Raw genomic sequence first — 25,454 nt, forward strand, 5'->3', positions numbered from 1 at the left:
GCCGAGTGTTAGATCACATGGTCCTCGGGTTTTAATATTCATATAGCAACAGGATGCTGTGAAATATTCATCTACTGTCCGCCTGCTTAACGGGGAATAGAGATAATAGCAAATAAATACTTAACACTAATGCACATACTGTTTATTTATTTCATTTATATGATGTTTCATGCCATTGTTTCCTGTTTGTTGGACCCTAGCATTGACGCAGTGTCACCGCCCAGTCACATCAGCAGATGTGCCCTGACATGTCTCGTTGCAGAGGGATCACATCCATACTGAGGGGTGTTTTTCAGTATTACTGCTTTCATAAGGCTTGATCGCTAACTCGGCGACTCTAAATGTTTGAGGCAATTTGAAAACCCATCTTCTTCATACCATTATCTGCAGTGTATGGCGGAAATGGAACACTCAAACCTTTCTAGTGTATTAATTTAGCGCCGTGATCAGACAGTTATAAGGGAGTTGTCAAGTTTTTAAAAAATAATGGACATCCCGCGGCCAGTGGGAATCAAGAGCTTACTCAGGCCATGGTAATTACACAGATATTTGCATTTTAGCGCAGAGCGTTATCTGCCATAATGAGTGATAGAGCCTGTCATCGGACCGCTGTTTGCATTCGCCTCGGAACCCTTTTTTGCTCGGACGACAATGTATGAGAAGTGCACTGATGTAAAACCAGGAGGCCGTCCGCTCTGTGCCAATGTGTCAATCCCCAAAGTGGAGGCAAAGGAGATAAGCGGAAAAGATAGACAAAAGCCTAGAGTAAATCTGCAACTGATTAAACTAATGAAAAGTGGTCAATTAATTAGCATCTCATTGTAAGACAGTGCTGTAACCCAGATAATAAAGCTAATGTAGTTTTTTTTTTTAATTGTTCCACACTGCAGTAATTCAGAGGACTGACACCGCATCTATCTGCTCTCCCTCTCATCAGCCCTCCTCCTCTCTTTTCTCAGAGCTTTTATTCCAGCAATCAATTGTTCAATTCAGTTTTCACCGATTCATTCTGTTTCAGTGTAATTGAAATGAAAAATGAAATGAAAGATCTTCGCAGTGATCATAGGTATAGTTCATTATTAAAGGAGACATACTATGCTAATTTTCAGGTTCATGCTTATAGTTTGGGTTACTGCTAGAATAGGTTTATATTCTTTGACGCTCACAAACACATCAGTTTTCACATACTGTCCGGTGCAGCAGCTCTGGATTCCTCAAACACTCGTTATAGCTCCTGCATCTGTAGGGTCCCCCCGCCCCCCGGATAACCAGGTATGCTCTGATTGGTCAGCTCACACATGCCTAACCCACACCGCTAACAGAGCAACAGAGCAGCTGTGCTACATTAGTTCTCATGTGCCATACTAGCCGCTTGGCATAAATTATGCAAATATGTGACATGGTAACTAAGTGTGACGTGGCGTTAACTCCTCACGAGGCGTTTCAGGAGCAGTGTTTTCTCTGGGAGAAAGGAGCCTCTGTTGGTGTGGACTTTGACCATTTTAACTCTCAAGATCTTTTACAGGCACCAGGAGTAAAAATCTGCTTCTTTGCTTTCTTTGTGAGAGTTAATCATTATTACTCTAGCACAGGTGACACAATCACCCAGGCTCTAGCCATAGTTTAAAAAATAAATAAATAAATAAACTAGGATAGTATCGGGGGCAACTGTAGTTGACAACTGCAACTGTATAGGTTCCAAATATAAGTTAATTGGTCTCCTGATTACAATAATCAGTATTGGTATTGATCATTTAAAAATGAATATCAGTCGATCCCTAAAAAATATTTATAGTAACCTCTCTAAAGCTCATTTATACACACAATGCAACACATTTAGTTTACGTTCACATTTTCTGCTTGTGTGCTGTGCACTTACAAACGAGAAGTAGCTAGTAAAGCTAACTTGTTTCTCCCTCCCTCCTTGTTTCAGATTAATGAGCTAATTGCCGCCCAGCTCCTGCACCATACAGACGGATGGACAAACAAGAGAGTGGTATCGATCCTCTTATCTAATTCTTGCCAAAGTGTATACGTTTATTCCTCCACTTATATCCACTATGTGTCACGTAGCTCTTTAATGTTTTTCTTCTTTTTAATGCTTGGGTCTATTTTTTTTTTCTTTTTTTTTTTTTTCTTTTTTATTGGGGCCTGTGTGCCACAATCAGTTCTCATTGCTGAAAATAAAATGATTTTTCAGACAGTTTAGCTGAGGCCCAGGTCCATAAAGGAATGGTGGTCCAAATTTGGTTTGGATGAAATTGACCGATTTCCACAGAGCCCTGACCTCCTCCACACTCCACACCTCCATAAAGAACAGGAAGGCTGAATGCAATGCGACCTCTCACTAAAATGATCTTTTGTGTGAATGGGAGCAAGTCCCTGCAGCGAGCAGGCTCGAAGCCTCGTAAAAGCTTCCCCTGCATAGACTCATATCCCCGCACATGCTGTTGAATTGTCATGCAGATGCGCATGATTGTCCACATACTTTTGTCGGAGTTAAAGTGATGTGTGTGTGTGTGTGTGTGTGTGTGTGTGTGTCAGCAGTAAACTCTAGCTGAACTACATTTTGTCTTTCTACTGCCAATCTCCTCTGCTCTAACGGTGCACTGTCGTCAGCTCAGGGTGTTGATGTTTTCCGGAGTTTGTCAGCAGGTCTGACTGGTGCTTGAGAATGCCTACAGCCCTCCTCAGGGGAGGTGTCACAGTTGGACATGCACCCCCCACCAACCCATCACAGACACTCGCTCACACACACATGAAAGGGGAATAAAGACAGAATCTGGACAGACGTGGCTTAACACACAAACCGAAATCTGCTCCCTGCTTTACTCTTTCTTAATCTGTCCCTGCCCTCCCTCTATTTTTCTCACACTCAAATCCACACACGCACACAAACACACACACACACACCGACTAAATTGACTTGTCAGCTTCAATCAGACCAGGAACAAAAGGATTCCTGCCAGTTTGAAGCTGACATCATTAATGGGTTTGGGAGGGGGCGAGCTCCGAAGACAAAGGGAGAGCAAGGTCGGGCCGACTTAAAATGCACTTTCATTTTGGCAGGGACGTTAGTTTTTTGATTTCAGCCCCTTTACGCCGACGTCTTTTAGCGAGTGGCTCTAACTTTCATTATCACTGGGAACAGAGGGGCGTGTGAGACTTTGTTGTGCTGATGGAGAGAAATGTGACATCCATAATGCATTTCCTATTAGAGGATGCCACGCATGGACACACCTGGCCACGTGTCAGAGAAGAGATGGACAGGAAGAGGATGAGAATAAATGGGGTGTTGGCGGTGGAGAGGGAGAAAGAGGTTGCCAAGTAAATTATACCAATGCGAGTGGAGACAGGGAGAGCTGCGAGGGGTGATGCTTGAGCGGAAGGGAAGAACATGTTCTTGAGAGAGATTGTGTCGGGGGTTTGGAGAGCCATAGAACGCACTGTACGGCTCTTCATGTGACATGTGAAATCTGCACATAAACCAGCTTTCCTGGTGCATTGTAGCGGAGAAGCCAAATGCTTTGAACATTCAAAATCCTTTCCTCTCACTTCTGCGACTTCATCCATCCTCATTTCGCTTCTGTTTCCTCTGCTGCATGCCCATCTGCCTCTCCACTTTTTTTGCAGCGCTCATTCTGACCCCGGATAGAGATGGAGTCCCTCATCTCAAATGGTAATAACTTTGGTCCATATGCACACAGCCATCACAAATTGATTACTGTGTAATGCTGCAAGCACTCCCTCCCTCTCTCTCTCTTCCCTCTCTCTCACTCTCTCTCTGCCTCTCACGCTCGCTTCTTCCAATCTTGTGATTTTGCATGAGGCTGAGTCCATGTCCAATCCGTCCGTCATTAAACGGCGCCCCTGGGTGCAACCCGGACGTAAACAAGCACACCCTGAAGCCTTCCCCGCATGATCCCTCTCCTCCTCTGACTGAGCCCTCGCCTTCTCCCACCGTCTTTGTCTAACACTCACTCGAAACCAGCTTCTCCTTCACCTGTTTTACCCTCAACCACTCATTCCCTTTTATTCTCATTCTAATTATACCATTACATTACCATTTCTATTCTCTCATTAGCATTTTCGCTCTCCCTGTCTCTTATTCTTCCCCTCTCTCATTCTCTTTTTTTCACCCTCTCCCGCTTCCTCTATCACCCTTCCACTTCCCAGCTGCTGAACGCGTTCCACCTTTTTTGCGGCACATAAACAGACAGTGCCCTTGGGGATGGGTTGGAGAGCTCTGTCTTTGTTTGTGTGCACCTCTAACTAACTCTCCATCTGCGGGGAGCCAAGCCAAGCCCAGCAGTGCAAGACAGATAGCTGGCACCATCCCAGACTCTTCTCTAGTTGGCCCCATATCTTCACCCCCGCCTCTCAACTTCTTCCTTCCTCCCAGGCTGCAGTTCTCCCACAGAGGAGGGTGTCAGCTGCCCTCAGGCAGCCAGTCAGGTGCTATAGATGTCCGACCTGACAATTCCTTTTCCTCGAAGCTTTAAACCAAAATCTGCCCTAGCTTCCGATGGATATTCAATCCTTTCCAAGCCGTATGCTGTGGATGTTCATCGCCGGACTATTCTCGGGCTCCATCCCCAGTCAACCTCAGGTTCACCTCCCACACGAGCTCACTTCAGAGAGCAAATAACCAATAGCACAGCTTCTGTATTTAGTCACATCAAAGAGCTTTCAAAGAGAGAGGAACTTGAGCATTAGCATTAGTTAAAAAAAAAAACCTGAGACTTTCAATCATGTAAATGCCCAAGGCTGTAACTTAAAACTTGAGAAGAGTTATAATTTGTATGTTGTTTTTCTTTGCATTAGTTGGTGGAAACTTTATCCACTTAATAATATGAGACTGCAAGGATGGAATGTGAAAGCACAGTCGGAGTGAATAAATGCACGAGCGGCCCGCCTTCTGCACACGTGCACACAAACGAATCATCAAAGGTGCACTATTATCCACTGGGCATTTTGCATACCGATGGACAACGAAGAACACTTGACTCACCATTGTCAGGCTCTGACTTCCTGTCGTGCTCCGTGTCGGTGAGGGAGAGGGCAGAGTTGGCGCGGCTCGTGAGGCACGAGCTCTGCTCCGACTTCAGGCCGCGCATCCACATGTGCTGCAGGCCGTGATTCGGAGACGGGTCCACCTCCGGCTCGGTGTCCACGTCCGAGCTGACCCCCAGGGAGTAGCCGCGGCCGTGGATGTGAGCGGCGGGCCCGGAGCACAACGCTTCCTCCTCCTCCTCCTGATGCTGCTGCTGCTGCTGCTGCTGCTGTTGGTGGATGTGGTAGTCTGGGCTCCTCATCTGCCCAGCCTTACAGAAGTCTAATTCTAGAAGAGGAGAGACATGCAGATTGAGATCATGCGGACTCAGGAGCTGTAAATCCTCTAATGCCGGCATGTGTTTTTATTTGCTTCGGCAACTAAGCTGACCAGGTGTTTGTCAGAGGCAGGCATTTACAAGCCAAACACCGAACACTTCCCAAATTATGTCAAGAGACAGGCTGTTATTTGAGCAAGCATATATTAAGTTTCGCAGCGCACCTCCACATCAAAATGCCACCCTCGATTTTTCTTAACCATTTGCAGTGGAGCTATATCCTGTTCAGGCTGCCTGACGTGTGTTATCGAGCTCGAGATGTATTGAACTGCTGCTCAAACAGAGCACTGATCTCATCTATATTCTCCTTGGTGGGGTGAAGAGATCAGATAAAGATCAAACCTTATTAATATTGACTCAGACTGAGGGAAAAATTGAGCCTCATATGCTTTCAGGTATTAGAACGCCCTCCAATCCGAGGCATCAACCTGTTATCTGAGAACATCAGATATACTGTGTTAGTCCTCTGGTTACACTTCAATTCAATTCAATTCAATTGAGCTCCATTTTTTTTTTTTTTTTTTTTTCTACAGAGGCAGTTGAGTAAATTTTCTTCCTCACCACCTGACTTCTCTGTTTAGAATGTGCGAGTGGAAGTGAAGGGAGCTGATGGAATAAATTGAAATCTATACAGACACCACTGTAGCCTGGAACTCTACAGATCTCGCTGAGGAGAGAAAAGAAAAAGACTTCCTCTTCTCACTTAGTGCAGTTAATATGTGTGTTAGGTCAGGTCCTTTGAACACAAACCGCAGTGTTTCAATAAAAGCCACAGTCCCGTTGACCACTCCATTGACCAGCGATGTGTCCTGCTGTGCCTGTTTGATGGGGTCAAGACCAACTGCGGCTCACACACTGTTCCACTGGAATTAAACCGGCGCAAGATTGGTCAGCACCATCCACCACTGTTTAGCTCAAATTGGCTGCAAGAGGGCAAGGCAGGAGCAAATAGGCTATTTCCCCATAGCAACAAACATGAATTGACTGTACGCTGAAGAGCAGAGTGGAGATTTTGAAGTGATTAGAGGGAAAAACATTGTTTTCTTTTTTAAATAACAGCCAATCTCCTGCCATTATTGTCAGCCGCTACAGAAAAATGTATATAGTTAACACCACTTCCACCCAGTGTTGCTAGCATTTGTCATAAACAAGAAATCAGATGCTGGTAACACAGTCTGGGTTATAATTTCTCTGTCAGCAGCACTGGATGTGATCGAGGATAAACACATATAAATTCAGTTCACCCAGTGGTGTAATTTTGATTGCCTGATTGATTTGTAATCACAAAGTGAGCAGCTAAGCAGGCAAAACAGGCTTAATAGTATTGCCTAGCACTGAGGAGGGTCCTTTTTATTATAGACTAATATAATTTCTTTTTTGTCCAACAGGTTGATTATTCCTAAGAGATTCCCTAACTGTGGCACGCAAGTACCGACTGGTGGTACACGAGAGCCTTGCTTAAACTGGACTCCAAAAGACCATATCCGTCATTTGATTTGATTTTGTTACAGACAAAAGTTATACATCAAATATCTTAAATTTCAAAATAAAATCAACTGTAGGTTGAGTGCAACGCCAGCACTGGCCCGGACAGCTCAGATGACTTTGATGCCGAAGATAAGCTGGAGTCAACAGACGAGCCGCTGGGGCTGGGCGCCGCTGCTTCTAGCATAAAAAGTAAGAAGACTTTGCGAGGCTAGCTGTAGCTATCATACGTAAGGTAGCTCTTTCAGTGTTTTCCTTGGTGTGTACAGTTGTTGGTAGTTAGTGAAATTAGTGGTACACAGTCTAAAAAGTTTGGGAACCTCTGTCCTAAATGAATAAAACTGACTTATTTCTGCACTCCTGGGTGGCGCGTCACATTTAGTAATCTATTTCCACTAACAGATTGAGTTGATATTATATCTATAAACATTGTAATTTTACTGTCCAACCACCATAATCCATATGAGCGTGGCTGTGAGTGGTTGACACGCTCATTTGAGGCGACTTTAATTATCCTCCTGCTCTTAGCAATAAGCTTTATGATCAGTATTAATTGCCCCGAGCTCTGTCTCTCAGGCTACATTTAGGGTGCCATACATTAATTGGTGCTGATAAAACATCCTACTAATCATCTACTAATTAAATAAGTTCTAATTTTTTGAAAAGTCTATTCAAACATGCAATACAATTTATTTTAAGTTGTTATTTTACACTGACATCAAATTATTACTTTTATTATTATTATTATTATTATTATTATTATTATTATTATTATTATTATTATTACAGTGTCACAACCACAACTGGAACCAAACCAACATCCTTGTTTTTGGCCACATGTAACCATTTATGTAAATATAATTCTACTTCATGCATTAGGTGGTAAAAAAATGTCCATACATATTCAAATGATCAGCCTCGTGTCAGGCTTCTACTTTCGAATGATTCAAACATTTATGCCGCGACTCAGTTGTGATTTTTTTTTTTTTGTAATCAAAATGTTGAAAGGCGTGAAGCAATTCATTTGAGTTAATTAATAAGGCAAACAAAAACGTAATTATTGTGGTCAGCTCTCTCATGCGCCGTAGAGCAACGAGTTGGCGTGGGACTAAATGGATGGTGAGGAATTTGTAATATCGGGAAAAATAAACAGATGGGAGTCGGGAAGGGAGGGGAAAGAAGGGAGGAGAGGGCGAGATGGGCCGCTTTAAAAGATGAAGGGAAATGCGAAGAACATGGGAGGGGAATTAGAGGAGTAACAAATTGGCTGATCTTTGTCAAGAACAGCGTAATCCATTAAAAAATGTCACTTGAGGCAATGTCCCCCCTTAACAGTTGGTTACTTAGGTAGGGTATACTATATATAACTCTGGTGCCCAAAGATGAACAGATGTGCTTCGCAGAACCGGCTGCCATTGACATTTCAAAGGCTGCTTTGGGGGGTCTTTCTGCACCTCACCATATGACACTGATGGCAGGCGATGTTGTTTGTTATGGAAACAGAGAGCCAGCGTAACCGTTAAAAAAAGGAAGTGCTCTTTGACACCACGTCGTCGCGCGAGCCACTGAAGATGCATGACGATAGCTCATGGTCACTGACGGGCTGCTGCGTGGCGAAACAATACGACAAAATCCATAGAAGGTGGCATTCAAAGCATGAAATCCCCGGAGCGGCCGGGTTGTCAGGAGTTGTAACTGTTATGAATGGATAATGCCGCTTGTTAGCATGGTGGGTCGGTCTTGCAGAGTAGCAGGAGGTTGGGGTAGCAGAAAAAGTATCTATTGATCACTGTGAACCCTGCACAGCGGCGTCCTCCTGATGAGGTGCGGCTTCTCTCTTAACACCACACATGACCCGCATAAAGGCCATCCATCACAGCACGCGCTGGCCCATTTCTCCTCCTGTCACCGGCAGGGAAGAATTTTTCGGTGTGTATGTGTCAGCGTACGACTCCATGTGTGCCTATGTCCGCCCACGACTGTGTCGGCGAGTGTGTGTGTAATGAAGGGTGGTTTTCCACCCCAGGTGAGGCCAGAGAGGTTTGGGGTTGACCTAGTTTAGCTGTGGGAGAGAAATATCACCTCCGTGGAGAAGAGGTAATTGGCTGCCTCCGACTGTCCTTCTGGCTCATTGTGGACTGTAATAGGTAATTCACATAGGTCCTTTTAAAGACCTCGGTGTGCGCGTGTTTGTGTGTGCATGATTGTGTGTCCACCATATGTGTGCCAGTATCATCTCTGTGCATACACACTGACATTTGTTCAGATTCAGTTAAATACATCCAGCCTAGGCATGGCCCGAGTGTGCTACCTGGCTGCGGCTGGCTGTAGCTGCTTTGTCTTTCCCGGTGGGAGCCGAGGGTGAGGCGTAGCTCGTGCGTGTAGTCAGGCAGGGTTTCGCGTGAGGTGTAGGAGCGGTGATGGGCGCGGCCGTCCTCGCTCTCGTCAGACGAGCTGGTGTAGGACATCTCCATCTCATGGCGCCCCTTCGACAACGGCTGGTAGGGTTTACTGTCCATCTCCTCCATGGCTCGTAGGGCTCCGCTTAGTCACTCAGCACAGCCACAGCACAGAGCACAGAGTCTGGGGGTGAGAGAGATGGAGGGGGAGGCATAGCAAGGGAGGGAGGCAAAGACAGCGGGGAGGACGAGGAGGACGAGGAGGAGGTGGAGGGATGAGCCAGCAGAGGAAAATGAAAGGAAACGGGGGATTGAACAGACAGGGTAGGGAAGAAAAATAGCACAAGAAAGTCTGTTATTGAACACAGTGGAACAATATTGCAACATCTGCTCATTCCAATTACAGCAGACATTCATAAACAGTATTTGGCTCCTTTCATATTTCACACCAAAGGTTAGTTCCAAATCAATACACTCAGAAGGGACCGCGATGGTGGCCATTATGTCCAATCGCGTTTCAAGAGAAATTGGCCAAAATCAAGCACAGCTCTCTGTTCTGTCACTTGTTGTTTTTGTTTTTTTTCCCCCGCTACTGTAGTCTTTATCTGCCTTTTACAGACAACAAGTGACAAGTTGCGGATGAATCAACAAATTTGTAGCCGGGCCCCACGTCTGTCACTCTCATTAAACACTGTGACTCACCAGATTCTAAAGTACCGATGAAACACTGTTAGACACAAGTCTTCCCAGTGTCACTTGTTCCAAACGGAGACGTGATAAATCAGCTCTCTCAGCCCTATTCAGCTCCGATTCCCCTTGTTCTTCTCTCATCCACATCAAAATCTACTTCTGATAACGTCCGGCGCGAATATGCTTATACCGCCATAACCGATGATTGATTGGGACAACGATTAGAGCACAGAAGAAGTGATTAGAAAATACTTCATTCATATTAGTTCTCTTTCAACGTGCCCTGCCCGAGGCCTTTCCAGCCTATTTCCTGCAGATATAAAGCTTCTAAATGGAGCTTGAGAGGGTCATTGCTCATAGAGACAAAGTGCTATGGTATTGACCTCTTCAGGGAGTCCTGTAGTCCATATATCAAAGCCATTAGAGCGTGCCTGCTCAATACCTCAGAGATCTGCAGCACAGGGTGATCACCACTAGTCTGATACAAGTTTACAGCTGACCTTTCTACCACCGCGGTAATGCTTTTATTCCACCTGAAAGACTCTTTCCCCTGGCCTGGCGTTCACCCGCCTCATTCCCCCGCACGCATGCACACGCACGGGCCGGCGTACGCGCTCACACGCGGACCGCCGGCCGACCCCTGACGGCGCGCAGTCAAAAAGTGGGCCAAGTTGCTCGCACGCTCATCCCACACACGCCCTCGTCCCCTGCAGACATTATCATAGCGCAGATGATCTGTAACAATCCTCGCTTGTCTCCCTTCCCATCCATTTCTTGTGTTTTCTCCTCAATGATCCCACAGAGCGCAACAATGCGTCTAAAATACACGACCACATTTTGCATCCAATCATCTTAGTTGTGGCGCAGCCGGCATACTGTAAGCCCCTACGACTCGCACGCATGCACACAAACACACACACACACACACACACACACACACACACACACACACACACACGTGGTTCCCCTGCAATCACGATGCCTTTCATTTTGATTGGCAGGAGTTATTGCTGGGAATCAAAGCCCGCTATTATCTCAGCTGCCCTGTCAGAATGGGATTGACTGGTGTCACCTTCTCTCTGGTACGGCGAGGAGCAAGTATACATTACCCTGTGAGCTCTGAGCTTGCTGCAGGCACTGACTACTGTCTGCCTCTACAGAGGCTCTCTGTCCCGTTTTATGTCTGTCACTCGCTTACATGCGAGAATGAAAGCATGCGATCCTGCACACGGGAGCACCATCTTGTTCCCTGCACACACGCCGACTGTCTTGTGAACATTTCGCTTCGTGAATGTAGTCCTGCTTGTAAATCGACGTTTGCGATGTGAAAAACCGCCTGGCCCTCCTTTAAAAACACACCTCTCTCCTGGTTAATCCCTTCCCCATCTTTCACTCCTCTTTCACCATCCGTCCACCTCTGCTCTCTCTCCTCTTTTCCTCTCATCCTCCCCTACCTTACATGCTCTCCCCCTTCCTCCACCTCGTCCTTCGAGGCCCCCGCATTTAGAGAAGTAAGCCTGCTGGCGGGGGTTATTCGCGCTAATTCTAGCCCACAGTGGGGTGCCCATTAGGGGGTTTGATTCTTGGGTTTGATGTCAAAACCTGGAGGTTGTTTCCTAGAGCCAAGCTCACTTCAAACAAAACACATGGGCGTTCTGTAGGACAAGTCAGCATGCGCCACCTGAGCGCAACACCAGCCTAGATTTGTAATTGAGGAATCGCCACCTCGGGGCATGGCGGGCACGAAAATCTAGCTGCGGGTCGCTAGGCATAAAAAACACACAAAGACGGCCCTGGAAGGTTCTGAGGATGTTGAAATAATTAGCACCATGCCAGGGGATATTTCTTCAAACTATTTCTTCAAAACCTTCGCTACAAGATTTTGTATCATTTCTCTCATCATTTTTTTATGTATAGGCGTGGAGCAGAGGACCGCACGGCGCTCTGAGGGATCCCTGAATGAAACTAAGTGCTTAACTGATTGCATCACTATATACTAACAACTGATCTTAATCATCTCCACGCAAGACCAAAGTATGTAAAATTCATAGACTGCGATGATTTATGCATGTCCTACCTACTGTATTAACAGCACGGCACTGTACTGTACATGTCTCAGTGAGGCTGTTATTTATTGATAGACTGCTGTGACAAAATGCAGCAAAGTACAAAAAAAAAAAAAAAGGGAAAAAAAAAACCTGTTTGAAAAATTTGAGATGCATCTGATGTCGGTGTGTTTGCGCTTCGAATGGATTAGCGGTGAGCAGCCTGCATGCGGTGACAATGTATGTATATGTTATTGTGTGATTTTATTTCTAATCTAATTCTAATCTATAATTCATCAGTGTGTAATGAACTCTTCACCGCTCGGTTTAAAATTAATACAAAGTGACAACACTGAGTGAAACACATGCATCGCATTACATTGTTACCCTCCTCCTCCCTTCCTAACCCCGTTCTTTCAGTCTCTTATCACTTTCTCTCTCGCACAAACACACAGGGAGTGATAATCCATGGCTACACAGTAACAATAATATCTAATGGGACTCATCACTCACTTGATCCCCTCCTATCCATCCATTTGCTCAAACACTGCAACCGCAGACCAGTTGCCTGTGTTTTTTCTTTTTTTTTTTTTTTGCAAATCTGCTTAGAGAAGTGATAGAGGCTCACATACACAGTTGCTTTAAAACAGGATTTACGCTCCCAGTCATCTCCAGAGGGGTGGAGTCCCTCAGATGTCCAACAATAACAACAATGGCAAAATCGGCGAGGCGGAGATCGGCATGTGTAAAAGGCAAGGACCATGAGGACACGTCGAAAGCGATTTACACTTTTCAATCTCAAACGAATGTGGCGAAAAATCATGACGAACGGGAGGAGCGAGAGCATGCAAAATGGGAAAGAAAAGAGAAAGGCTGGGAGAGGATTGGGGCCAGGCAGTGGCAGAGAAATTGAGTTTCACATTGGTAAATAAACAAGGAGCACTGGGACAGCAGAGTGCCATCCAACAATATTAGCTTCTCCGATTATTGATACAGTATAGTTCCAGGATTACAAATGCATTTCTGCCATGCAGAGAAGGTCTTATTTTCATAACTGCCTGTAGACCCCCAGTGAGTAGGAAGCTACTATCGTAGTTAGCTCTGGCCTTTACACATTTCCGAGAAGGTTGTTTGCACAGGGTTGAGCTAATCCCGCTCACTAAACACGCCTTGGAAACCGCAGGAATGTCGATGAGGAACCTTGAGAGATATATACAGCATCAACCCGTCACCGCTGCAGATGCCACGAAAGTGAAGTCATGACAACACCGCTGTTGTTTGCAGGTTTTCATTTTGTCTACCATTATGACGGCTTAATCATCAGACGGAATCGAGGTTGTGTGCAGTCTGCTGCTGCAAATGCAGATCCAGGCTACAGGTCCTGGGGGAGTAAACAGTGAGCTGTCAGAGAGGGATGCCTCTCCTCGAGTCAGGGTGTGTGTGATGCAGGGATGGGGCTTAAAAATAATCTATCTGTTCTATTCGTTAGCGCCACCACGGCTCCTCAGGCATATGACAGGGGCACCTCAAAGCAGAGGTCCTGAAGGACCCACAGGACCGGGTTATACCTAAACGACCTGAAAGACAACAAAACAGCACGGTGCCCACTGGGAGCCCTCAGTGCCTGCAGAGAGGAGGGAGGGAGGGATGAATGGAGAATGAGGATAAAGAGAGTGATGGATAGATAATGAGAGATGGAGAGATTTCACAGTGAAAATGGGGGGAATTGAAGGATAGAGAGATTGCCAAGTGAGACATGGAGTGATAGAGGGTTTTAATTAGTGGATAAGGGCTAGCTATCTGTGGGCGGCGGCAGCGGCAGCACTCTCGTCACGTAGTTGTGCTTTCATAGCTGACCAAGCCTGAAATCTCTTGCTGCTAATGCCGAGTTTACCGGCAGAACACATAATGTAGTGTATTCCCCCACACACACACACACACACACACACACACACACACACAAGCCTGGAAGTTTACCATACATACAGCATCCCTGGTAAGATTCAAAGATGAAACACATACTGACAATCATCCACAGACAAACACACACTCAAAGGCCCTGCGCCCACACACACTTACAGCGTTTCACACTAATCGACAAACAACACACTCGAACACCCACACGCCATAGAGAATCAACACAGTTTTCCTGGCCTTTTTCGGCAAAGCGTGCCCTTGCACGTTGTTTCTATGCGCCGCGGCAGTGTCTTTACCATTCAGCCTCCAGTGCACTGCCTACCTCCATTATTCCTCACACAGCAGCACCTCAGGTTAATGCTTGTATGCACAAATCAAATCATATAGGTGACACAAAAGCCCAGCGAGACTCAGTGTGTGCCCACTGGAGTCAGAATGAAAGCGTGACCAAGGAGCGGAAGGAAAAAAAAAAAAAAAAAAAAAAAAGTGTGCGCGCGTGTGTGTCCTTCCGCAGAAGCCAGATCGGCTCTTGTTAGGAGCTGTCAGGAGCCCGGACGCCATCCTGGACCATTTGACTATTTATAGTGGACATGGGTCAAATCCCACATGGGCACAGCATGTCTGAGCCGTGTGGAGAAATCCATAAGGTCCTACACTATTCATGCCCTGTGACTGTGGCCTGTAGTGAGGGAGTTGCACAGCTTTAACTTTTCAAAGGCCGTTTTTGTATCTCGGCCTCAGCAAAAACTGTTCCTCTTTCTTTTAGATCTTGACTAAGGTATGGATTTTTTTTCCCATTCAGACGACCACTTTCTTTTCATAATATCCACTTCTGCTCCCTCTCTCTGATCTGAAGCTGAATCGCTCCACAGAGGGCAGAGGAGCAAACAAAAGGCGCAAAAAGGGACGAGAATGAACCACGCGTGCGTTCACATGTTCACTTGCGCGCTTGACCGCAGACACGAAGACAAACACACGGAGCAAGGGACACCACCCAAAACCACTTAATCAATATTCCTGACAAGGCAAAGCCTCGTTCAACACATCTGATATTCCTCCTTCTCTCGCAAGATAAATTCATGTCACTGTCCTCCTAGCAGGACTAAAAGGCTGTTCACACTAACTCGCTTTGCAAATAAAGCTTTACATCAAGACTGACAACCTCCTAAGCTCTCTGCATCAGCCACTGCTTGGTAAAAAGCCTCTTTCAATAATGCATTTGACCGCTAAAACCTCCGACACCCGAAGCAAAGCTGAGTCGCAGCGCTGCAGATGCAGAATTAATTGATGAATCAATGGCATTGATTCGAGAAATTGGATTTGGTGATTAGCGATTTCGACAGCATTTCCTGCGCACCTCCTTTATGAAGTTGTTGATTACAGGGAAATGAATGAGTAAAGAGCATTAGCCCTGCAGAGGAGTAGCTGAAAAGATCTACTAGTAGCTGTTGAGTAGCATTGCAGATTGATTTCTGAATGCTAAGTGGGCTAATCTCCCATCTACACCACTACGATGAGACGCTTGTCATCTGGAAAAACTCAGAAGTGCACGAGAGGGGGGAGGATTTGGGGGGGGATGTTCCCACTGCGAAAAAAAAAAAAAAAGTCTCCCGAGCGCTCCCTGCAGCGGCTCCTCCCTTCCCTTAGATCTGTTCTCAGTCCTCACCTCCTCTCTGATTCTCCTGGCCTCTTGCAGTTTGAGGACACAGGCGGCATTCAGCAGCCTCGCTCAGGAAAAGGCTTCTCTACAAAGAGAGTAGCAGCCCTCACAAAGGCCACAGGACTCAGTCGGGAACAAACTATCGTGCTCTTTTGTGAGATGATGAGACGGAGATGTGTGGGGGCTGAATACATTCTCTCCACTCGCCTGTGCAGTGTATAGACGCAGGTAAATGCAACTCAAGGTTGTGCTGTAAAGTTTAGTTAACTATGTTGGCGGAAAAATATGGCTAATTCACACAAGTTGTTAGCGGTTAGAAATCGAAATGGTGATTTCAGCCCCGGAGCCTTTCGCCTTCTGCATGTGTGAGATGCATAACAGCGAGGAGAGGAGCCGCAGTTTTCCAGATAAACAAATCATTTAAGCTTGAAATCAATAGCACATACTGTAAAATGTATTTGCAGTTAAGAAATGGCGGTGAGTCTGTTGAAGCACTTTTCTCTTCAATATGTGTTTGTATCCCCCCCCCCCCGTATCTTATTTTCACTGCAGCCTTTTTTCTTTCTTAAAATTTGCCTCAGCGGAACCGCGTCGGGCATGTTCCTCAACAATTTGCATTCCTCATTTTGTTGCTTGTCAGACGAATCATTGTGTCGTCTGAGCACATTAAAGAGAACAAAATGTGAATTTTCCAAACAATTCCTTTTCCAGGCACATCGGGCCGGGATGACATGCAGCGAATGCTGCAAAATACAGATTTCAGGATTGTTACATCTGGAGACAACATATATTCGGTGTGCTTTACTTGAGAAACGGCTGCACACTGCTGCGACTGATTTTCCCGGAGTAGATTTGGGGTGTTTCTTTGCTCGAACCACTTTTTCTTTTGTGCAGTTTGCCTTGGCGTCTTGGCTGGCAAACAGCGGAGAATATGTGTCTCTGCAGTCAGAAGTCAATTTGGGCAGTGATACGCACACTTGAAATACATCCCAGAGTTCACGCTGGATCAAGACTCATTCTGAAATTAAACCCCGACAACAAAACAGCTCCCCCTGCAAATACACACAAAAAAAAAAACAACACGTTGAGCTGGATTGTACTGTACTGTACTCTACTGTACTGTATTGTATTGTGTGCATGGCTTCCAGCAGAGATGCATCAAACACCGTTTTGGAGCTATTCGTCTTTTAAATGAGTTAATAATTCATGATCATCTAGAAAGTAGAGCTATGAATATTACTGATGATACACATGAGGCTATTTACCAGTCAGCAGGAAACAGATGAACTCGTTTAGAGGAGAGATGTACAGTACACCGTCACTGTTTTTTATGTTGCGAAATAAATCACTTCATAGGCGTTCAACAAAGCTGCAGATGCGACTTATTCATGGCGAGGTATTAATCACGGTCTTGAGGTGTGCAGTGATGTTTCGCCTGGAGCTCATGCGCAGCAGGTGTACGGTCAAGTTGCCCCCAGATCAATCACCTTGCTACAGAAGCTACTAAAGGAGTCTAATTGCCAGCTGTCTAAATGTTGATGATGTGCAAAGTTTTTCTCAATATTCTCAGGTGTGACTTCGACAGAACCCTTCCCCAGCCATTCTCCCGCATTGATTCGGCTAAAGGTGAAAAGCTGCCGTACGTCTTTGTCAGTAAGCGCCGGCCAGCGTCGACATCCCTTTTGTCCTCCGTGTCAACAGGAGCGGGATAAAATCAACGCAAATATAATGGATTTTAACTTAATTATTTTGACAGCGGAGCCAAGGCGTGCACTTTCAAGTGAAGGACAATTTATGTGGTAATAAATTGGGGAAGAAACAAAAATTGATTTTTCTTCTTCTTAAGTTGTCCACTGTCCTGATTAATAAAAATTTCACGGTGAGAAATGTGTCCCTGTAGGTGTGCTTCGGCTTTCTCCGTGTGTGTCTGAGAGAGATACTGTGCCAAGAGTGTGTGTGTGCATTCGTACCCGAACCTGTGTGTATATGTGTGTGTGTGTGTGTGTGTGTGTGTGTGTGTGTGTGTGTGTGTGTGTGTGTCTGCTTGGATATTAGTGCACACAGGTTTTAATGATAATTATTACTCTTTTCGTCCCCTTGGGGAGATTAATCTTTTCACTCATATTAGGGTGTTTTAACAGCGAACACACACAGAAACCTACACGCCTGCGCACAACTGTTATGGAGATATAAGAGTGATGGGTTGTTGCTCAGTGGCATTGCAGTAGTGAACTGGCACCTCCTCATGTACCTGTCCACCTCTGTATCCGACGGTCCACGATGGGCACACTGCGTACTGAGCTGGCGGCGCCCCACTTTGTTGTACACATGTGTGTATTATAAAACAAGAGGTTGGACAAAACAAAATGAACGCCAGTGCAGCATGAATAAAACAACAGAATAAGAATAACATTGATGTGGGTGTGGAATATTTATAGAGATGGCGGACCTGATGAAAGAAACATCTTGCAATTTTCGAGCAGCAACAATTTGTCCATTAACTGCGACGCAATGATTCAGCGATGTGGCCTTAAAAGCGCACTATTTAGAAAAAAAATGGCTAAAAATTCAATATCAGAAAGTTCACTTGCAATATTAATGAAGTAATAATACAAACTCAAATAGCAATTTGATTTCTCTCCATACAAATGAGCTGTCCTCAACAGGAACAAGGTCCCAAAAGCATTGTTTAAAGCAAAAAAATTTTAAAAAAGCAGCTACACTGAACACAAAGGTCCTGCACATGAAAAAGAAACTAAAAAATCAGCATGAAACTATGTTGTCCTTTGAGGACAGCTTGTTTATTCAGTGGTGACCAAACCCAAACCCACATAATGCACTTTTAAAATAACACTGCAGTATTTTAGGGCTGTATCGCAAAACACAAAAAAAAGGATATCTGGATGACAAAAATCAAACATCACCATATTTTCTTTCACCAAATGCCTGGATATCGATACTGCAACCACAGTGCAGGGATGACTATTGGTACCTTGACAAGACATGGACACAATGAAATGAATATAGCAGAACAGATGTACAACCGACTGGTGAGTCACTCTCAATAACCAAACTGTACCGCAGCGTTCAAAACCAGGAACACTTCTAGGATGATAAATCGTCTCATATCACGACAACAGCACAATATCAATATTTTATGCCCAGCCCTTCTGTTACAGTTTTGATAGCTGATTAAAAATTAAGTCACACTTCAAGCAAAAACAGCATTCATTCACAAGTTCAAGCTACTCTACAGTGAATACTACCCGAGCCTTCTGCGACAGTAAACCGAACGATCCTTGGTTTTTGGGCAGCTGGTTGCACAAAGAGATCTGACGACATCATCTTAGACAATGGGAACGTTCGCTGGGCATCTTTTCGCAATTCGCTGACATTTTAGGCCGAGCAGTTAAACGATTGACTGGGAAAATATCAGGGAGAGGAATCCATAATGGGAAATAATTGTTTGTTGCAGCCCCACGAATTAAACAGTCCGACACAAACAACACAAATGAAGTCCTCAAAAATTAACGTGTGTTTAAATTGCTATCAGTCTCCCGTATCAGCCCTTTAGCTAGGTGTGTCCCATCAGCACTGCTGTTCGCACATAAAGACATGCGCACGCACGCACGCACACACACACACACACACCCACACACCCCTCTTGACAAATTAATCTCATATTTTTTAAAGAGAGGTAGAGTGGGCTTGACCAGTAAGCCTCTTGAGGCTCTGATCCTTCTGTCTTCTGACTGGAATATCAAAGGACGGGGGGGGTGGAGGGGGCCGCGCTGGTAGTAGAGTTTGAAGTTAGCGAAGAAGAGAGAGGGGAGGCTGTGGCTGTGAATTTTCACAATACAAATCTCACATAACATTTCGCTTTCTTTCTAAACCGTATATATAGTTCCTGACTCTTGCCCATAGCCCAATGGAAGAAGACAAGAGAGAATAGAGAGCTGGAGATGCCAGTTGAGACATAGCCAAATGCTTTAAAGAAGAACGCCTCGGGCATATACTGCTTGTGCGTGTGTGCGTGTGTGTGTGTGTGTGTGTGTGTGTGTGTGTGTGTGTGTGTGTGTGTGCGCAACATTGGTGACTGACGGTGATTTGGGTTTTGATACTATTTCTGTCCCTCTGTCTGTTGCTGTTGGTTCTGCTTTTGTTTTTCCAAAAGCTAAAATAAACAGTGTGTTTGGATACTCCATCACAGAAAAAAAAGAAACCTAAAGGAGGCCTGCATAATTTGATGGAGACATATGTTTTATAAACTGAGAGCTATATGTGGTGAACAGGGCACCAAAAACTGAGCCAACTGTTTCAGACAAGTGGAGTCTATGGCAAAGAATTCATGTCTTAAAAACGAGTTCTTTGGAAATGCATTAGATACACCATGAAACACATATTCAAACAATATCAAGACTTTCGTTTATAATTTGCAGTCAACACATGAAAAATAATGACTATACTTCGGACCAAAGCTTTCTGACATTCACTGCTTGCTTATCAGCAAGAAATGTCACATCGCCAAAAAACGCTCTGCTAAGTGCACTAATTGTAGACACAACTGTAAACACTGCCTATACAGCCATATGAGATTTGTACAGGGTCATTTGGTGATATTATATTGCCTGTGTATTTTTTGGTACTCGCAGCCCTGGCAATTTCCTCACTGCAGAAGAAGAGGCCGGCCACAGACGGATGAATGGAAGGGAACCCTAATTAGCACTGCAGGATTTGTTAAACAATTCCTCTTGAGGATGGAGCACTATTGCAGCAAGAAGGTAAATATTTGAAGTTGTACAATGGTTACATCTCCGAGTGTCTGCGAGCGCGCGTGCGTCAGCGTGCGCGTGTGTTTGCAAGTCTGGCGGTCCAAGCAGCCTGATTACCCCGACTGGCACGGGCTCTTTTACTTTGAAATTATCAGCGGGGTGGCCACCGCTCTGACACATTTTATGCTTTTCCAGCAATTACACTCTAACCATATGATGGACATGCAGAGAAAGGGAGGGAAAGAGAGGGAAGGGGGAGAGGGAGAGAGAGGGAGAGAGCGAGGGATAAAAACTCCCACTGGGCCTCATGGTGCCTGCGAGCTTAAACTCTGACTGCAGCACTAAGCGCTGTACTCAATATTATAAACAACCTTCTGATGCATTTCACATTGTCCTCTCACTAATTCATGACCCCAATTTTATTAAGGAAATTTAGTTTTGTCGAAGAAACTTGCAGGGCATGAGGGAAGTGTGGTGAGCGCTTCCATGGGAGAAGGGAGCATTACAGTGCCAGGGGCTACTGCATTCCTGGAATGAAAATTCATAAATAATGCAGGCCTGGATAACAAAAAGAAACTCCCCCGCTGTCTCGCACAGCTCTGCGCTATCCAAAGGCCATGCAATATCACTCAAATCTCAGAAAAACACAAATTATTAGACACAAGCGAAGATTTTGTATTTCTTTTTTTCGTTTTCTCTCGCTAGTGGTTTCTTGACTCAGGACAATGGAAGCAGCTGACAGCAAAACGGCAGCTTCCTCACAGTTGGCACTCTGGGCCTTTTCGATTGTCAGGAAGTTGACGCTGAAATAATGATGGGACTCCACGCCAAGCAGCTCGGCGGCTTCTTTTTGGATCTCCCGGGCGCCATATGCAGCAGACGCTTAACAACAACAAGTCTGAAAATTAAAAAGTGAGTCTGCAACAGCTGAAAGAGATAATTAGCATAGCTGGGACCGCTGACCACTGAATGATGAATCCAGAGTGTTCTGGCACGGGAGAGCATGTAAAACTCCGAATATCTGACTGATTGATTAGTCATGTGCTCGGTGGGCTGACTGACACAAATGCCAGTGCCTTATCAGCGGCATGTGCGGGTGCAGAACATAATTGGTGGATTGACATTTCAATTCAAAGCCCCTCTCCTCTCGTTGTGAAGGCGTTGCCATAATGCGTGTGCCATTTCAAAAAAAAAAAAAATGCACTTAATCGCCGCTCATCACCACCTCCAGTCGGTGCAGCGGCCCTGCAGGGCCCCCGGAAAAGCACCAATCCAACACGCGGACAATGACAACACACACACACACACACACGCACGCACACACTTCAGCAGACAATAGCACGAGCGGCCCCCAGCTATGACACACAGCTCATCAACGCTACAGTAGCAATACAGTGGGAGAAATGAATGTGGGATTACAATCATCAACCTCCCTGGCTCCCATACATCATCCCCTTCTCCTGCTCCTGTGTGCATGTGTCTGTGAGTGTTTGTGTGTGGGGATGACACAGAAGGAGAGAGAGAGAGTGTGTGTGTGTGTGTGTGTGTGTGTGTGTGTGTGTGTATTATCTAACCTCCATACACAGATGCTCTCTATTAATCACAAAGAGCAAAGAGAGAAACTGCCTCATTTTTATCATCACTATCAATAACGCGCGAGCCGTGGAGGAACTGAGCCCGGCGCCCCGCGTCATTGTGAGGTAGGGCAGCGACACACAATGCCACACTGACACAACATTCAAGTGTGTGGTGATTAAAGCGGCTTCTTTTTTCTTTTTTTTTCTTTTCTTATTTTATTGTGGATCTTATATAGTAAGGGAGGGCGGGAGAGGGCAGAAAGCAAGCATGTCTGATGTCTGGTGAAACAATCCAAACATCAATATAGCCTCTGAGAGATGGCTGGAGTGCAGCACGGTGCATCAGATGCATGTATGTGACATACTGGCAAATGCAGCTTCTGGTTACAATGCGTTTGCATTTTCAAATACACCTTCATGCCTCTCCCTTTACATTACCACAGGCAAGAGAAAGTCTGGGATTGCTTTTTTTTTTTGGAGAGTTTGTCCTTAATGGAAGAAAAACAGGCTCGGTCAATTACTCAGAGATGTGATTTATGTGGATATTTATTTATTTGTTTTGCTTATGTAATATTTATTTATTGGAAATGTGCCTTCAGTGCTTTACCCCTGAGCAATTATTTATAATCTAGTGTGAAGGAGAGGAGTGAGGGGGGTCTAATTTAAATCTATCGGAGCATATCCATCCCGGTGCAATTTTCCCTTGCCTTCACAATAATTATGATTTATCAAAATGCATTGGCTGGTGTTAATTATTTACCCCTAGGAGAGGAATACCACGCAGTTCAAATGATCTAGTGGAGGGAGATGGCTTCAGCCTCAGCAGCATGAAGGCGTGCGAGGAGAAGAAGCAGAAGAAGAGGAGGAGGAGGCGGGTGTTGGGGTGAAGCAGGTCACAGTGTTGACATGTGTGCTGCCCTGACGTGCCTGTTGGACCTGTGCTGCTGCTGCTGCTGCTGGTGGTGGTGCTGCTGGTGCTGCTGGTGGGCAGCAGCAGCAGTGTCTGGCCCGGGCCCCGGCAGGCTGCGTTCAATGTTGGAAGACAGAAGGCGCGCGTCAGAGAGATCTATACCCCACTGGATCTCCGGTGGCCTGCTGGCATCATTAGGCTACCTTCTAGCTGATCGAGATGGAGTGTGCGAGCCACAACTGGAGCAACAGCAACTCTGCGAGGCTGCGAGAGGGAAAAGCGTCCGCCGAGCTCCCGCGAACCGGACACGACACTTGCAGCACACACATGAGCGCTTCCAGCACCCTGGGGACCGTCACTGTTTGGCACTCGCACGAAAAGTCCGCAATCCCCACACTTCATAAAAAAGGAGGCGCAATCGTTATCATTAAAATAAATAAATAAATAAAAACCCGCATACACACACGGTCACGCAAACATACACACACACGCGCGCGCGCGGGGGGGCCGTAACACCGCACGGGCACATCCGAACAGCTGATAATAACCGTATCCTGTGAACTCACGTTGTCTGAGGCTCGTTTAGCCCGGCAAGATAGTGGCCGATCTCAGCCCGGAGTGAGCCCAGCTAAAGAAGAAGAAGAAGAAAAAAAAAAACAGGCCAGAACTGAACGTGTCGCTTACCTTCCCGACGTAGAGCCATTCCTTTAGTCCGATTCCATGCTATGTGAAGCCTGCGGAAACGCTGAACTGACTTGACTGTGCCAATCCCCGCCGGTAAGAAATGAGGCTTGAGACGCGGTGCTCCTGCTGTAAAGAAGAGGGAGGTGGTGGTGGTGCTGAGGGGGGAGAGGAGGAGGAAATGTGAACGAGACACCTCTCTGTGCCTGCTGGTCTGGGGTGTTTTTTTTTTTCCGAGGCGGCGGTGCTGATGCTGATGATGCTCGCTCTCGAAATGCCGATGGAGGACGACGAAACGATTTGGTTGCGCGGGGAGGAAGAAGAGGGGGGCTGGAGGTGGAGGGGGGGGGGGGGGGAGAGAGCGCTCTCCTTGCAGGGGCTGTACGCGAGCCAGCTCCGCTGCGCCGTGTGACAGGGAGCCCGGCGCGCTGCGTTTAGCCGCAGTTGAACCCGAGGACGCTGACGGGGTGATGCTGTTGCTGGTGAGGCTCGGTGCCGCTATAACAGCATCCCCGGATCATACCACCGCACCGAGGAGAAAGGGGGTGTGGCACAGACCGGCCGCAGACACAAAACGCGCACAGGCTCCCTCTCGTCGGGAGGTCGTCTGGATCGCTCGTTAGACTCATTCAGGTGATGCCATATGGCCGCGCCGTGGTCCCGCGCCGGAATGCTGACTCATTAATATGGCTTCAAAGGGGGGGAAAGTTTTTTTTTTTGTTTTGTTTTGGTTTGGTTTGGGGTTTTTTTTTCACTGCTTTTGGAAAACCTTTTAGATGTATCGGAAGCAAATTCATGTCAACCGGCAACAGGGCCTGAGAGCTTTCTCAAGTGGCATCTCCATCGCCAAACCACCATCCAGGTGATAAAATGTGAGGCGGGCGGGCAGGGCTGAGGCTGCTGAAGCACATATAGGCCGGGATGATGAAAAAGCGAGGCAAAAGATGGTGTTCACAGCTGATAGAAGATGGAGTTTGACAGTAATTTATTGCTGCGGTGGGCCCGGTTGGTGATTGCACCTGCAGATCATCTCATCATATCTATTTTCCTTTGCTAAATTAGCCGCCTAATGACTCTGACCCGTGCTCTCTATATGTGTGCGCCTGCATCCGTTTGGGGTATTTACAGCCAGTCTGTGGCTGGTACAAACAACTTGTGAATGACAGGGGTTCTAATGATGCAGTTTATTATTTCCCCAAAGCATAGCACGCGCGGGGCTACAAACAACCATTTTGACAGCTGCTTCAGTCTATCTGCCTCTCCGCCTGTCTCGCTATATCCCCAACACAACACGGCAGCGTGCATCTCCTAACCAACAATGGGTTTTGGCACTTTCCATCAGTTTCATCACTGGGTCTCTTTAATGTGGGCTGCGAGTCCAGCGGTTCATGAAAGAGGGGAGCACAGCGAGAGAGAAAGGGCCTTCTAGAGCTCCTCTGACATACAGTGTTACCAGTGTATTTGTCATGTGGATGTGGGTTGTCAATACTGCCAGACTGCTCCTTGGAACGATGACTGCGAGGAAGATTGTAATGGATTTTGATCAGGAGTTCAAAGACCTCCCGAGTTCCTGAGAGCGTAGCCCCACGGTGGAGAGCCGCGTGTTCCTGCGACTCCATGTTTGCCTGCAGAGTCCTAATGGCAGGCACATTACACCTCCAGCAGCCGGGTAAACGCTGTTTTAAAAGAGCGGCTCCTCTCTCTGCCTCGACACATCTCACTGAGACATCTCCTTGACAACCGGCTCAATACAGGGATTTGAAATGTCACAGTTTTTACTGTAATTCTTTTTTATCATCGTGGTCTGTAGAGGAGAGATAATAGATGTGGAGAGGGGGAAGAGCGGCGGCCTTGCTGTGAGATAGACATAGACCTTGCATATTATTTTGAGGAAACGTGACAAATGGAAAGCGAAAGTGACGTTTTGC

General features: G+C 46.1%; 1 protein-coding gene across 2 annotated transcripts in view; it reads right to left on the reverse strand.

Moving 5' to 3' along the window:
- Window positions 1-23,925, reverse strand: part of tenm1 (teneurin transmembrane protein 1) — a 192,145-nt gene extending 168,220 nt beyond the window's left edge. Inside the window, exons 1-3 of one of the 2 annotated variants that reach the window (XM_037076301.1) lie at window positions 23,530-23,925; window positions 9,187-9,458; window positions 5,012-5,341 (exon numbers count right to left, since the gene is read on the reverse strand). In XM_037076301.1, the coding sequence (XP_036932196.1) occupies window positions 5,012-5,341; window positions 9,187-9,403 (547 nt within the window). In that variant the 5' untranslated portion in view covers window positions 9,404-9,458; window positions 23,530-23,925. The remainder of the gene's footprint in view (window positions 1-5,011; window positions 5,342-9,186; window positions 9,459-23,529) is intronic. The other variant, XM_037076300.1, reaches the window with a different exon arrangement.
- Window positions 23,926-25,454: the final 1,529 nt, after the last annotated feature.

This window comes from Acanthopagrus latus, chromosome 18 (genome assembly GCF_904848185.1).
Source record: "Acanthopagrus latus isolate v.2019 chromosome 18, fAcaLat1.1, whole genome shotgun sequence".
NCBI classification, from domain to species: domain Eukaryota; kingdom Metazoa; phylum Chordata; class Actinopteri; order Spariformes; family Sparidae; genus Acanthopagrus; species Acanthopagrus latus.